This window comes from Plectropomus leopardus, chromosome 9 (genome assembly GCF_026936395.1).
Source record: "Plectropomus leopardus strain MGB_pleo_1.0 chromosome 9, ASM2693639v1, whole genome shotgun sequence".
Lineage (NCBI taxonomy): Eukaryota > Metazoa > Chordata > Actinopteri > Perciformes > Serranidae > Plectropomus > Plectropomus leopardus.
Window position 1 is genome coordinate 36496914 of NC_142184.1, and position 12217 is coordinate 36509130.

Sequence of the window (12217 nt, forward strand, 5' to 3'; positions counted from 1 at the left end):
ATTTACCTGCTCATGACAACTGTACGGGAGCACATTTTTATATAATTTACTTTCTAAATGTTATTAGGGCTTAAAGTTATGCATAATTAAGGGTGTCTTATAATTAAAACACCAGCGTTTTCCAATCAGTTTGACTTCAAAATGGACTATTATTCTTTTTCAGAAAAAAAATTCAGGTGTAGCTTTTTGACAGAGATCTTGTGATAACAGAAGCAGTCAGATGGCATTTCAACGTCTTGGGCAGATTTTTTTCTTGTGTTAAAACTCTGCAGATGTCTTTTTGCCTGGCTCAGATCCAATCACAGCTGACCAGATGTGGTCTGCTCCTCCACTTTTAACATGTATTTTTCTTTATCCAGATATGATATCCAGATATAGCTATGTTAATGCCGTGGAGAATTGAGGTCAAAGGGTGGAGAGGTGGCTCAAGGTCAACCCCACTGCAGGGATCTGGGGTCTGATCATAGCACAACCAACCAGTCAAAGAGAGCAGCAGATGGGACTCACTGTTTCAGCACCACTGCATGTCAAATGTTCTTTGTCAGGGAATTGGCACCAATATAGTATAAAAGTATCTAAGACAACATTGTTACTTATTCTTGTAATCGATATTGGTATTGTTGAGGTGGCCTCTATCAAAATCTAGTTTGAAAAATTGTTGGTTTTATTAACCTTAGTTTTAATAATTGACATTTGTTTGAAGTAAATCTCTCACATGGACTCACATTCCTTGAGCCAATCTGGGATAATACTGCAGTGAACAGTTAAACAAATAGGCCAGTCTGATCTTATTTCACATTTTGTTTCTCACAGTAAGACTACCGTGTACTCAGTCCCTCTGTTGACTCTGAGAATGCTTATCTGCAGCATTCATATTTAACTCAGCTGGTGGGAAGAACTGGCCTCCAAACACCAACCACCTGCTCAGCTTTGTTGCCTTCTCAATAAACCTGCACCAGAGTAAACACAGGCCAGTGTGTGAGTGTCACTGAAGGATTCCACTAGAGGGCGTACCACAGAGCTCAGACCATATAGAATTTCTGGGTTTGTGTGATACAGAAAAAAACAAAAAAACATGGCGACATTCAAGGAAGTTAATACATTTTTAATTCTGAGTAAAAAGTGACAGTGGTGCCATCACAGATGGGATGTAAAAGGCCCCCAAATCATGTACACTGTGACAATGGCGAGTATCTCTGTTACACTGCCCCTACCGTTGGCGTGCACATGCATTAATTTTTAAGGATGTGCATAAACAACGCTCTAAATGAAGACAGGATATGCGAGGCAGCCATCAGGCATGCACAAACACGTAGCTAAATGCAAGTATATCTCCTGCCAACATCTCATCCCTGGTCGTCACATATTATATGAGTTAGGTATCCTTCTGTGTCAGATTTTGATGTTTTGGGATGCTGCTACCGTGAGGTCAACAAAAGCACCTGGTTTCAATACACTGCATGTGGTTATGTTTCATCAGGATTAGGATTGGGGTAAAGAGGCACATGGTAAGGTGGAGAAAAAAAAACATCACATTCAGACAGGAAGTGAACACTGAATTCCCACATGAAAATCCGGGGTTTGTTGGATCTGTACACCGTGCCTCCTGCTCACCCATATTATGACATTACTAGCAGCGTCAACCTGACGCCGTCCAGCAGCGTATCATGCGGACACAACAGGTTCTGTCCAGACACGTTTTCAACTGACACCGTTTGTCAGTGTAGCACGCTGCTCCAGCAAGTGCCATCTGGTGTATCATAAAACCAGGACCGGTTCTGTCTTCCATGTTCTTAACTGATGCCACCCAGTGGAGTATCATACAGGTGGCTTTTGACTTCAGGATCTTAGACTTCACAACTTTGTAATGAGAACAGGTTGCCCCTGCCTTAGTGCCATGTTAACCTGGTGGGAGTTGCTATCATGAGACACACAATTCAACCTCAAAAGTACACCTGCCCCCATACTGACAGTTGATGAGCGTGTGTCTAAATGTTTGAGTTAGACTTGCACATTATGTATGAGCTCAGTCACCTTTAACAAACTTTACTTATCAAGCTGTTCACTGTCTCCTGATCTTCTTTTGGTGTTGCACAGCGTTAGAGTGAATATGAAACAAGTGCACAGCAGATAGTGATAATTGTTTGGGTACACTGTTAAGATTAGGGAGGATGTAAACACGCAGCTCATGATATACACCAGGAGAGAGTGTATCATCGTCATAAGCGTTTTTTTATTCAGCAGTTTGTTAACTTAGTCTTTTGACCTTTCTTTTATCTGTTACTTTCATAACTTCTGCCCGACATCTCTTAAATAAAATATAAACAAGGGTGTAATTTTCTAAGAACAGCTCCAAATTTTTAACAACAGTAACTAATTATGGGCTTAATTTCTTTCTGTGAGACTTGTCAATACAAGTTCCTCGTGTGACACTTCTCCCACTGACTTAAGTCATGTCCAGATGTACACAGGTATATTTGAAAACATAGCTTTTTCTGTGTTTTGGCCTTTCATTCCAACTTTTTGTTTAGATCTGTTTTTAGTGTTCAGATGAGTTTTTAGCCTTAGAATTGTGCCTCAACCCCTAACCCCAACCCTCTTTTCCTAAATCTAACTATAACCCAATAGCCAGTGAAAATGTTAGCATTGTAAGTTTTTGCAAACCTCTGATATGTAACATTTGATGTCAACACAAGCAGATAGTGGGATTACACTGCTCTTGGTTGTATTTAGGCAACAACAGCACATGGCAACCAGCAACGAACAACATCAACAAATGCACATACTGGCATGGATGGTTAGGATTAGGGGAAGGAGGAAAACGTGTCGGAAAAAGCATCACATTCAGAGGGAAGTAAACAGTGGACTCCTGCAAAAAAGTCCAGGGTTTGTTGGACCCATCCATCTCCCCTCCTGCTCGCCCAAAGGTGTTCTTGCACTCCTTATATTGTGTTATCACTGGCAGCATTTTAAACTGATGCTGTCCAACAGCTTTTCATGTGGACATGAAAGGTGGCTTTTGGCATCACGCTTTTAAACCAAAAGCTCTGTTTACAAAGTGGAAATGAGAACAGGTTCAAGATCCCAATGCCAAAAGCCACCTGTCAAATCTGTATAACACGTCACTGAATGGCATTAGCTGAGAACAGGCAGAACCAGTCACGGCTTTACTATGTCCTGGGGGGCACCTGCCATAGCAGTCTGATCCACGGATGGTCGGCATCACTTGAGAATGCGGCCGGATGAAACCTGTCATGTTTGCATGATATGCCGCTGAATGGCGTCAGGCTGAAACGCCACCCAATAACAATGCAATATAAAAAACATGAAGATCCCTATAGGGTGGGCGGGGAGGAGTGGAGGATGGATCCAGCAAACCCTGGACTTTCATGCGGGAGTCTGATGTTTGCTTCCCATCTGAATTAGATGTTTTTTTCCCACACCTTACCAGCATGTGCTTTTATTGACATCCCGATGTTGGTTGCCATGTGTTTATGTTGTCTAACCATAACCACATGCAATGAAATCCCACCATGTGCATTTGTTGACAAGTTTGTTGAAGTTAGCAGCAGCCCAGAAAGTCAACAGCAGACTCACAAGGATACCTAAAACGTAATATGTAGATGTGGAAGTCCACTGCAAAGCGATAATATTTGACTATGTGGGATGAGGATGTGTTGATAACACCATCAAAAGAGAAACTGTTGAATGCATCAGGTTCTCTTAAATCACTCCTGTAACAGTCCACTGAAGAACAAATCTGTTCTTTCATAAGGCTCATTTTTAAAAATTGTTATTGTTATTATCTCTCAGTGATAATAAATAGCCCGATATCAGTCACACTAGGACTCTGGTAGGGGGCACTGCCTGTCAGAATTCAATGAGGGCTGACTGCTGTTTCCAGAGCCCTCCCCTCTCTCCTCCCTTATACAGTGGTGGTCTGTGTGGAAAATGCGTCTAAGGCTGCAGAGGATCACTTTGTTGAATACAGTATGTGGCCACTGGGCAGATCTGTATGTAGCTCAACATTATTAAGATAATGTGGCATAAGTAAACTATTTCCAATGGTGAAATAACAATCTACAGTGATGTAAAGTAATCACAGAGTGGAGGACACCAGTACAACCTCTGCTCATACAGGTGCTGCCTGTAGGTGAAATGTAGCTCTGCTGTGTGATGAATTCTGATGTTATGTAACAGATTTATCTTTGATGCGTGCGGTATCGTGCTGTTGGACTAGAAACATCAACATGCAACACTTGCATGTGGGACAAGGACTTAGTGATTAGTGTCTGTGACCAGTTTGTCTAACATGTCCAGACTGTGTGGCTCTGAGTGACGTCCTGATGCGGCCTGTCCATTATCACATGTGATGCACAGGATGAGTGACAGGCAGAAACACATCAGTCTGACGAGGTATATTAGCGACAGAATCATACAATTTGGATTTCACTACTTGTTTTGTGTCCTGTTTGTATACATACATATATACTGTATATATATATATATATATATATATATATATATATATATATATATATATATATATATACACACATATATACATATATATATATATATATACACACACACACACACACACACACACACACATATATATATATATATATATTTATGGGTGAAATATTATACAGAAAAATGTTGGCATTGAATGTTTCTGGACACCATAGATACATTATATTTGCATATTAATACTTAGCAGATACTTTGGATCTTCATGTTTAAACAGTGCTGAAGTTAATGTGTGGTTATGTTTAGGCACAAAAACCATCTGGTTATGGTCTGGAAAAGATTATGCATTCATCAAAAATACATGGTCCCTGACAAAAAGCAGCAACTAGTTGGTACAATACAATAGCTTTTTTGTGCCACTATCCCAGCAGGAAAAACAGCAATGGATCATTAAGAAACACCCACATTTGCCCCTCTGTTTTCTGAAGATACTTTTAGTCGTGTTTAGTCATGATAACAAATACAATACCAAATATATATGTGTTTTGAAGCATCTCTGTATTCACTGATATGAATTAAACATTCATGAAAAATGATAATCTCACATTTTGGTGTATTTAGACCATTTATTATCATTTTCATAGAATGGACATTATTATGAATCAGTGTGATGAACTTCTCTGAAAGCCACTGCGCTACACACACTGCACTAAAGTCTGATTATCACACTGAAGGTTTGTATGTATCCTTGAGGAAGGAAAATAAATGGTATCAAACAGTGGACTGATATCAGGCTGCCATCATGAAACATACTGGATGTTACAGATTAAATGTCTGATGTGACCTACTCCAGTTTGTGAGGCTTGTCACAGAGGACATGATGTGTTCATGTCACTCAACTTATGAGAGAAAACCATGTCAACTTTGACAAATGTTTGCCATAAATCTGTGTGGTTTCAATTTATTGATGAGATAAACATCACTGTGGATCTCCTGTTCTGGGTATCAGAAATTATAAGAAATATTGTTTTTTATTGAAACTAGACAAAATCATGGCATGTATCAGTCACCCCAGCACTTGTAACTGTTTATAAGAATACATTCCATAAAATATAGAATAGCGTAGTAGTAATAGTATATATATATATATATATATATATATATATATATATATATATATATATATATATATATATATATATATATATATATATATATATATATATATATATATATAAAAATATATAAAGTTTTTCTATATAACATATATATAAAACAAATAAATACACACATATATACATATTTATGTGTGTCACCCAACGTTTTAAAGGGAAAAAAAATCACCAAAAATGTTAAAAGAAAAGAAAACTAACCCAGATTTTATATAAAAAGTTATAAAACACCCCATATCTCTACTTCAAAAAAAGCTTTTCAGGTGAAGTAAGGTGTCCTCAGATCCTAGAAACACCACCACTGATGCTACTCATATGAGATAAGATCATCTGAGCTCTTTCTTTCACTATATTACATTATATATTCAAAGTATTCAAGCTTCCTGTAAGTCTATCAATCTGGACAAAGCCTTACATCCTGTCTCTGTATGCTTTATAGAGAGCCTAAAGGGTGACACGAGCAACATCTGCTGGTGTCTGTTCTCAGTCATGTGACAGGCAGTTTAGGGGAAGCTTCTTTAAAAGCCGGGCTTTGCAAACTACCAGTGACTTCACACTGGAAAAAGATGAACTATTGCAAAGCATTAGCAAAGAAGGCATTGAGAAACTAACAAGCAATTACCCCCAAATTAGCAAGAAATCAGTAAAAAGTTACAAGAATATTGCCATAAATTACCCAAAAAAGAAAGACAGAAAGAAAGAAAAAAGAAAGAAAGAAAGAAAGAAAGAAAGAAAGAAAGAAAGAAAGAAAGAAAGATAGCAGAAAAAAACAGAAAATGACCAAAAAAATGTATGCTAAAATGAAATTAAATAAAATATGTTTATATTTAACCCATTTTAAAATATATAACCACAGTAATTATACATTTGATTTTTAAAATATTTTTACCATAGTTAATGATTCTTTCTCGGGTTATTTTCTTGAGACCTTTTACAGTGTTTTAGCAGTTTGTCATATATTTAAAAATGGTTAAATTGTGGACTGCTCTTTTTCCATGTTTATTGAAGGAAATCAAACCAATCTGCTGCTTAGAAAAACTAGTTCAAACTACTCTGACAATTGACAATGTACATATGATATGAAATTATAACTTCATGTAATAATATATAATATAATTCATAAAATTCAGATTCCGTAAAGCAGATTTGCAAATGTGCCCACTTGTTCACAGGTAATATATATTAACCCAAACAATAAAATACCCCCTGTGGGAAACTGCACTAATGTCACCTTTGGTTTTGTATACAATGTCCATCAGTCAGACAGCTGCCTTCACAAACTAGAGACCAGTTGGGGGATTAAACCAAGCAGGATTACTCAGCTAGTTAGGTAACTTCTAAAATAATATTAAACTTCTCCGAACATTTGTTCATACATACCAATAATCAATGCTTATGAATAATTGTGGTCAAATGGCATTCAATTACAGTAGAGGAACAATGGTAAGATTATGATTAAAAAAAAAACCCCACTACTTTCATGGCCCAAAATTGTTTTTTGTATCAGCAGTTAATTAGCCTTCAAAATGCAACCTTTTAGTTACATTTCACACAGTGTCCCAACTTTGAACTGCAGCCAGCTGCTGCAAAACGTAGTTAAACTAGTTCAATTACATAAATTTCACTACTCTAAACACTATTGATTGAGTGATTCAGTTCAATGTGCACATGGTCCAATCTGAACATTCTGGACATACTTCCCCACTTTGGAAAAGGTCTAAGGCCTTTCATTAATTACATGAAAGACTGTGGAGAAGCAGCAGGACAGAGGGAAGCAACATGTTGAAAAAACACTTTGAGCAGAGCCTCTGAAACAACATCAGTGCTGGAATATTACAGCCTGATTGGCTATATTTGCAGTATACTTTAGTGTAACACTTATTCTGGACAGTCCAGCAACAGATAGTAAACAGAGTATTTGTAACATTTCAACAACTTATTAGTTGAGATTCAACAATACATTTTTTTCATTGTCTACAGATGTTTTTCTATAGAGTTTAGGTGATAATTCACTAATGTCACATATTCTCAACCTACCGTATGCAGCAAAGGTTGAGTGACTAGTTCCAGTTCAACTAAAGCACTCTGAGAATATGTAGTGAACTGTCACATATATTCTATAGATAATACTGTTTGGTGTGAACAGTTTTAAACCAGTAAATCCAAACACTGGACAGACGGATTTACTGAATTTTTCCAGGTGGCCCATTTGGATCCCACAAACAAAATCTAACCGTCCTCAGTTATGTCATATAAACAAACGACTTAGCTATCAGCTGTGCGCTAGGTATGTTAATCTGGATATGTAACCACTTAAAAGATGATTGAGTAGTACTTTTTATCATCTACTATTTAGAGAAAGTTTATGACCTAGATGCGATGTTGTGAACAGACTAATGTGAAGCCTCACCCATCAACTTTCTCAAGCCTACTCTACACGTGCACAGGTACTTTAAGAAACGCATATTTTCCTCTTCCAGTTACAAAAAACTACCTGTTCACACCAGTGGTATTTAAAAAAAATCTCTATCCGCACCCAAACACAAACGCAGGCTGTCAGTGATGCCAAGTGCACGCCAAAGCGACAGGTGGTGCTATAACCTCTCCCTTAAGGCCACACTGGCCAATCAGAAGCCTGAAATCATTACCGGAAAATGCACAGCAAAAACAACAATAACGGCAGATAAATGGGACAGAGGTGAAGTTACACACACTCTGCCTCTGTGAGCAGTGCTGGTCAGGTCGTCTCCGCTGCGTGTCAGCCGCAGCACATCTAGAGAAATGGTGGCTTGCCGCATGTGGTTGTTGGCAGAAATAGACAGTGAAAATGGTGTTTTGATAATTATATTGACTCTCTACCACCTTTTATTACATTTTCAAGGTCGTCATCTGTCACAGAGATGAGGAAATACAAATACATCTGTTGCACTCAAACTTCCCTGCTTCCATTTCAAAATAAAAGTCTTCTGACAACGTCTGTGATGACAGAATCCCATCTGTTCTTGACACAAGGCTTTTTTAAAAAAATATTTGCAATTATAATTGCAAATATTTGTCAAATATGTTTGGTTGCCATCACATGCTGCTCAGGCGTGCTGTGTGTTGCAAGTGGAGATAAAGATGCACACTCAAAAACAAAGGAGATAAGCCAAAAAAACAAACAAACAAAAAAAACAGTTTTTCCTGTCTACAAATAAAAACAGAAAATGGAGTTTATGAATATCTCCACCCTGGCGGCACTTTTCCAGAATGTATATTTTCAGTGACCAAAAACTCAGTTTGCGTGTGTACGAAAGACCAAAATGCATAGAAAAAGCTACATTCCCAAAAAAAATACCTGTGTGTGTGTGGACTAGGCTTCATTTTACAGCTAAACAGTACACTTAAACATGTCTCTGAAAACATTTGAGGAGGGAAATAAACAATGCAGAAACAGAATCTGGATTCATATTTGATCAGCGCTGCCTAGTTTGACAGTTTGATCGCATTTAGGGGCAGTGATTGACATGACAGGCAGCTCCGATTGGTTGATTGGTTGTCAGTCTCAATATAATGACATTTTCAGCAAATGTCAATAATTTTTTTTTTTTTTTTTTATCAAAGTTACCAAGTGTGGTTTAAAAACAACTGATAGCTGTGAACACAAGGCGTTCGTTCGGATTTACCAAAGTCACATAATAACACAAAATAACTAACTGATGGAAGCAGCAGCAGACCAGCAGCTCCTGTGTTCAGAGAGCTAAAATATTGTTTTTCTCAATGGAGGCTGGTGGCGAGAGAGAGCATAGATTGGAACTGTAGATGTTAACAGCTTCACTGTTGAAACAGGCTGTCTCAGTGATGTAGCCAAAAACACAAATGATAGATTAGCGTGAAAATAAATAAATAAATAAATAATTCCTTTATTATGCGTTAAGCCCTTGAAACCAAATTGAGCAAATTGGTTTGATTTCTTTCAAAAACAATGGGAGAAGGCAACAAGGAAATGACATGGCCCCAAAACAAATAAGAACTTATTTTTAAAAAGTAACAAGAAAATTACTTGAAAAGAAGCAATAAAAAAGGGAACAGAAGGAAAGGAAAAGAAAATTACCTTTAGAAAGGGATGAAAATAACAAATATTTATATATATTACTTTATATAATTTATAAAAAAAAATATGTAACATAATTAATATATAAAATAATTAGAATTCTAAATATAGTTTTCTGGACATTTTTTCCTTATTATTTATTTATTTGATAATTTTCCAGTAATCCCCCCCCAAAAAACAAATTTGTGACTTCCTCATTAAATTAAGTCAGTATAAGCAGATTCAGATTTGTAGAGTGAATATACAGTTAATCATTATCCCATCCCCTGGGCCAACTGGTTCCAAAAGCTGATGAACAGGTTTCACTTCACACACACACACACACACACACACACACACACACACACTGCGTCACTGTACCTTGATCGTTGAAAGAGGAAATCCCAGCCTAAGACTGAAGTCCGTCAACCGCACATTTGAACAAGTGCACTTCCTCATGTGCACTTGCTCCTTCACCGTCGCTAATACTAGTTGTTCTCCCGGCCTGCAGGTGCTGCCGTGGAGAACGTCTCTTTACCGCAAGCTTCTATTTATTGCTGAAGGTATCAAATCAAAGTTATGACAGAGTCCTCACATTAGAGCTGGATAAATACCCTCCTTTCATGTGCTCAGTCGGGAGAAATGGACAAGACATCACAGCAAGCGCAGGTGGTGAGTGTGTTCCTTCCATTAACCCTGATCTTTGTGTTTGGAGTTCAAGGCTGTTCCACTTGTTTGAACAGGGTCCGCTGTCATTAACTTTTCACATTAATGCTGACTTTACTTAGGATTCATTGATGGCATCATCTGAAAAATATAAATCTCAGTGCAATACTCAGCTGCTGACAGTTGAGAAACAAGAGCTAAAAACTGCAGCATGAAATGTAAAGGCGTTACTGACATTTCCTGTCAATGTCACATGACAGGAGAAATAGAGAACTTTGATCTAACAACTTCACTTTTACTTCCTGTGTTAGAATTACATTAGTTCACAGCAGTGCAAACTTGATGCTAATCATGTGGAAAAAAAGCACGAATGCACCCACAAAATATGGCTAACCTCAGCCATCCGCTTTTGCAACTTCCTACACACCTGTCTCAGCCAGTGGAGTCTTTCCGGATTACAGTCAGTAAAAAGGTTCTGCAGGCAGACCTCAATCACAGCTCACTTTATCTGCTTCCAGAGAAATGGAGGATCCATTACAAACTGCCTGCTGTATTTTGTATTATATATTATATTATATTATATATATATTTACTGCAGCATGAATCATTGTCTGTCATATCCTTCCACATGACATCCTTCTTACACTCCTTGCATAACACCATCACTGTGTGAGCCAAACAAAAACAGTATTTGATGACTTTATATTTCCATCAGGGTATTTTTGTTTCCACAACTTTGCATGTTGCTTGGCATCCAGAGCAGGTACAGACTGAAGTGCTGATCAGCCCTTACTCCTCCTACTTTCTCTACATTGTGTTTTAATCAGTGATTTGTTATTTAGTAAATAATATGTAACAACCTTTTTTGACCTTTGAACCTTTTTGAAACCCATATTGACATTAATTTTCTTGTGCTGTATCTAGATGCTTTCACAATCATTTAAACGTTCAAAATCTAAGCTTGCCTTCTTTTGAAAACATGAGGGAAAAAATCAATGAGCAACTTGAACTGCTCTGCAAGTTTCAAGAAATTAGTAGCTTTGAGGGAAAAAATTATATTCAAAAATTATATTAATATATTTATATATATATATATATATATAAAATTATAAACAAAATTATTATTATCATTAAGCACTTCTGTTGTTTTCTTTTTTTCTTCTTCTAACTTTTGGGTATTTTTTAAAAATCTTTTTTGTACATTTTTTTTATACTTTTATTTTTTTCCCTTTCCTTGATTTATTTCTTTGATTGTCTTTTTTCATAATTATTTCTTGCTACTTTTCAGGTAATTTTCTTGAACTTTTTATTAATTTCTTATTGAGTTCTGGGCCATTTCTTCTTAAGATGCTTATTGCCCTTTTCCCATGTTTTTGAAAGAAATTAAGCCAATTTGCATAGGTTTTAAGAGGTTAAGAAAGCTAGATTCTTAATTCTATACCCCTCAGTTTTATATCAACAATCTCAGAGTAAGTTATTATGATGGGAGATGCACTTTTAAATGGTGAAATGTAGCAAAGTATATATATTCAACCACTGTACACTGAAAGTAGAAAAGTAAGTTTTAAAAAAATAAGTTTTACAGTAAGAAGCAGTTGACAGTCTTATACTGGGTTCTTTCCATATTTTGTTGATTACTTTTCATGCAAACCAAATTTAGCTTTTATGAGAAAAAGATCAAGTATAACCCTTTAAAGCCTAACCAAATTGACCAGATTTTTCACATGGGGAAAGGGCAAAGAGCAACTGAACAAAAAATTGCCCAAATATTATCAAGAAATGAGAATAAATCTATAAGAAAATTAGAAAGAACAAATACAGGATATGACCTGAA

General features: G+C 36.8%; 1 protein-coding gene across 3 annotated transcripts in view; it reads left to right on the top strand.

Annotated features, from left to right (window-relative positions):
• Positions 1-10134: 10134 nt before the first annotated feature.
• Positions 10135-12217, top strand: part of LOC121946812 (DENN domain-containing protein 2D-like) — a 35544-nt gene continuing 33461 nt past the window's right edge. For 2 of the 3 annotated variants that reach the window (XM_042491577.2, XM_088082668.1), the window contains exon 1: positions 10135-10389. In XM_042491577.2, coding sequence (XP_042347511.2) covers positions 10360-10389 — 30 coding nt within the window. In that variant the 5' untranslated portion in view covers positions 10135-10359. The remainder of the gene's footprint in view (positions 10390-12217) is intronic. The other variant, XM_042491578.2, reaches the window with a different exon arrangement.